General features: G+C 30.2%; 1 protein-coding gene across 1 annotated transcript; it reads right to left on the bottom strand.

Annotated features, from left to right (window-relative positions):
- Nucleotides 1-273: 273 nt before the first annotated feature.
- LOC108977592 lies at nt 274-1,231 on the bottom strand (the record flags this gene model as incomplete). Its single annotated transcript, XM_018947334.1, is given in 2 exon segments — nt 274-709; nt 866-1,231. Coding segments are annotated over 2 exon segments (741 nt in total), but the record flags the coding sequence as incomplete, so codon positions are not given.
- Between the last annotated feature and the right edge of the window lie 212 nt (nt 1,232-1,443).

Genomic DNA, 1,443 nt, shown 5'->3' with positions numbered 1-1,443 from the left:
GAACACATAGTTATCTGCTGAAAAGAACACATTAACGAAAATACATACTAGAAATATGATTGTTGTAATCATACAAACATCAGTCAGTTACATATTCAACGAATGCACTGCTATACATCATAAAACGTTAAATTAATTATCTTAATAATTAGTAATAAGACTACATTCTAAGCCAAAACATAGACCAGTGTATACATATTGGTGCTTCGCATTCGCGTAGTTGAAGAAAATATGCATTTATTATAAAACATTAATATGGTAAAGTGTAGTTTTTTGACATACATGAATGCATTATAGATGAAACAGTGTTTATATTATTACATCAATAGAAATCTTAATCCTCACTAGGTTCAACAATTCTACAAATGATTGGTATATCCTGAAGTTTGGTTGGATTTCCCAAATATCTTGTTAAGTTGCTTGATATTATACTGTTTTTGAACTTCTGCCATGTGCGAGTTGTTAAAAAGTCTTTGAAGAGTTGTTCTCTTGATGGGATTGTGGAATCTAAGTAGAATCGCCTACGTTGCCATACGTTTCCTGGATTTTGATCCCTTTCCAAGAGCCAATATCTTGGTAGCATAAGACATTGGACRGTAGTTCTGGCCATTATAACTCTATGTTCCAGTTTCTCGCCTAAACTGAAAATACCTCCAAAAGTTATTGACCCAACGTCAATAAAATGATTTTCAATTTTTTTATTAGATCCCTGAAATAAAAATTAGTATAGTTATATTTATTTCTAAAGAAAGCTTGGGACTATCCAGAAATTATAATCTTATTATCAAATACTAAGTGAAAAAACAATCTACGTATTACAATTTCAATACTTAAATTACAGCTATTGGGAAAACATTTATATTACTTTCTTTGTACTGGTCATTTCATCAGATTCAACATTAGAATTTACATTATTGAAATAATTGCTGTTTCCACTACTTCTACTAAATTTATTGCCGGATGATATATTTTCTTTGCAGTTTATATTTGATATTTTTTGTTTATCCATGCCTGTTTTGCTTTCTCCGGAAAACAAATGTTTCTGCAGAGTTTCTACACYTTGCCTTTGCGTAAAAAAAAAATTGCTGAACTCAGAGAGGTATTCTGCTTCTTCAGACCCGKTTAGATACTCCTTGGAAAAGCAACTATCTTTTCCAGATGTAATTTCCTCTTCGCTTGTTCCCTTTAGGCCACATGACACTTCTATACTTTTAATGTCCATTTTCTGAAACTAAAATTAAAACAAATAACTTGACAAATTGCTCAGACATTTTTGCGCTCATGTCAAGATGTCTACGCAATTTTTGATTGTTTTTTCTTTTTAAATAATGAAATATATATTTTTTTAATATCTAAATCTAATCTCATAATATGACTATATTATAGTCATCAAAGCAATGACTGTGTTTTTATACGCCAACATGTATACTTGCTGAAAAATTT

This window comes from Bactrocera latifrons, unplaced genomic scaffold, assembly GCF_001853355.1.
Source record: "Bactrocera latifrons isolate USDA-ARS-PBARC rearing strain unplaced genomic scaffold, ASM185335v1 scaffold_919, whole genome shotgun sequence".
Taxonomy (NCBI): domain Eukaryota; kingdom Metazoa; phylum Arthropoda; class Insecta; order Diptera; family Tephritidae; genus Bactrocera; species Bactrocera latifrons.
Note: the sequence above shows the minus strand (reverse complement) of the source record. Positions and strands in the feature narration are given on the sequence as shown.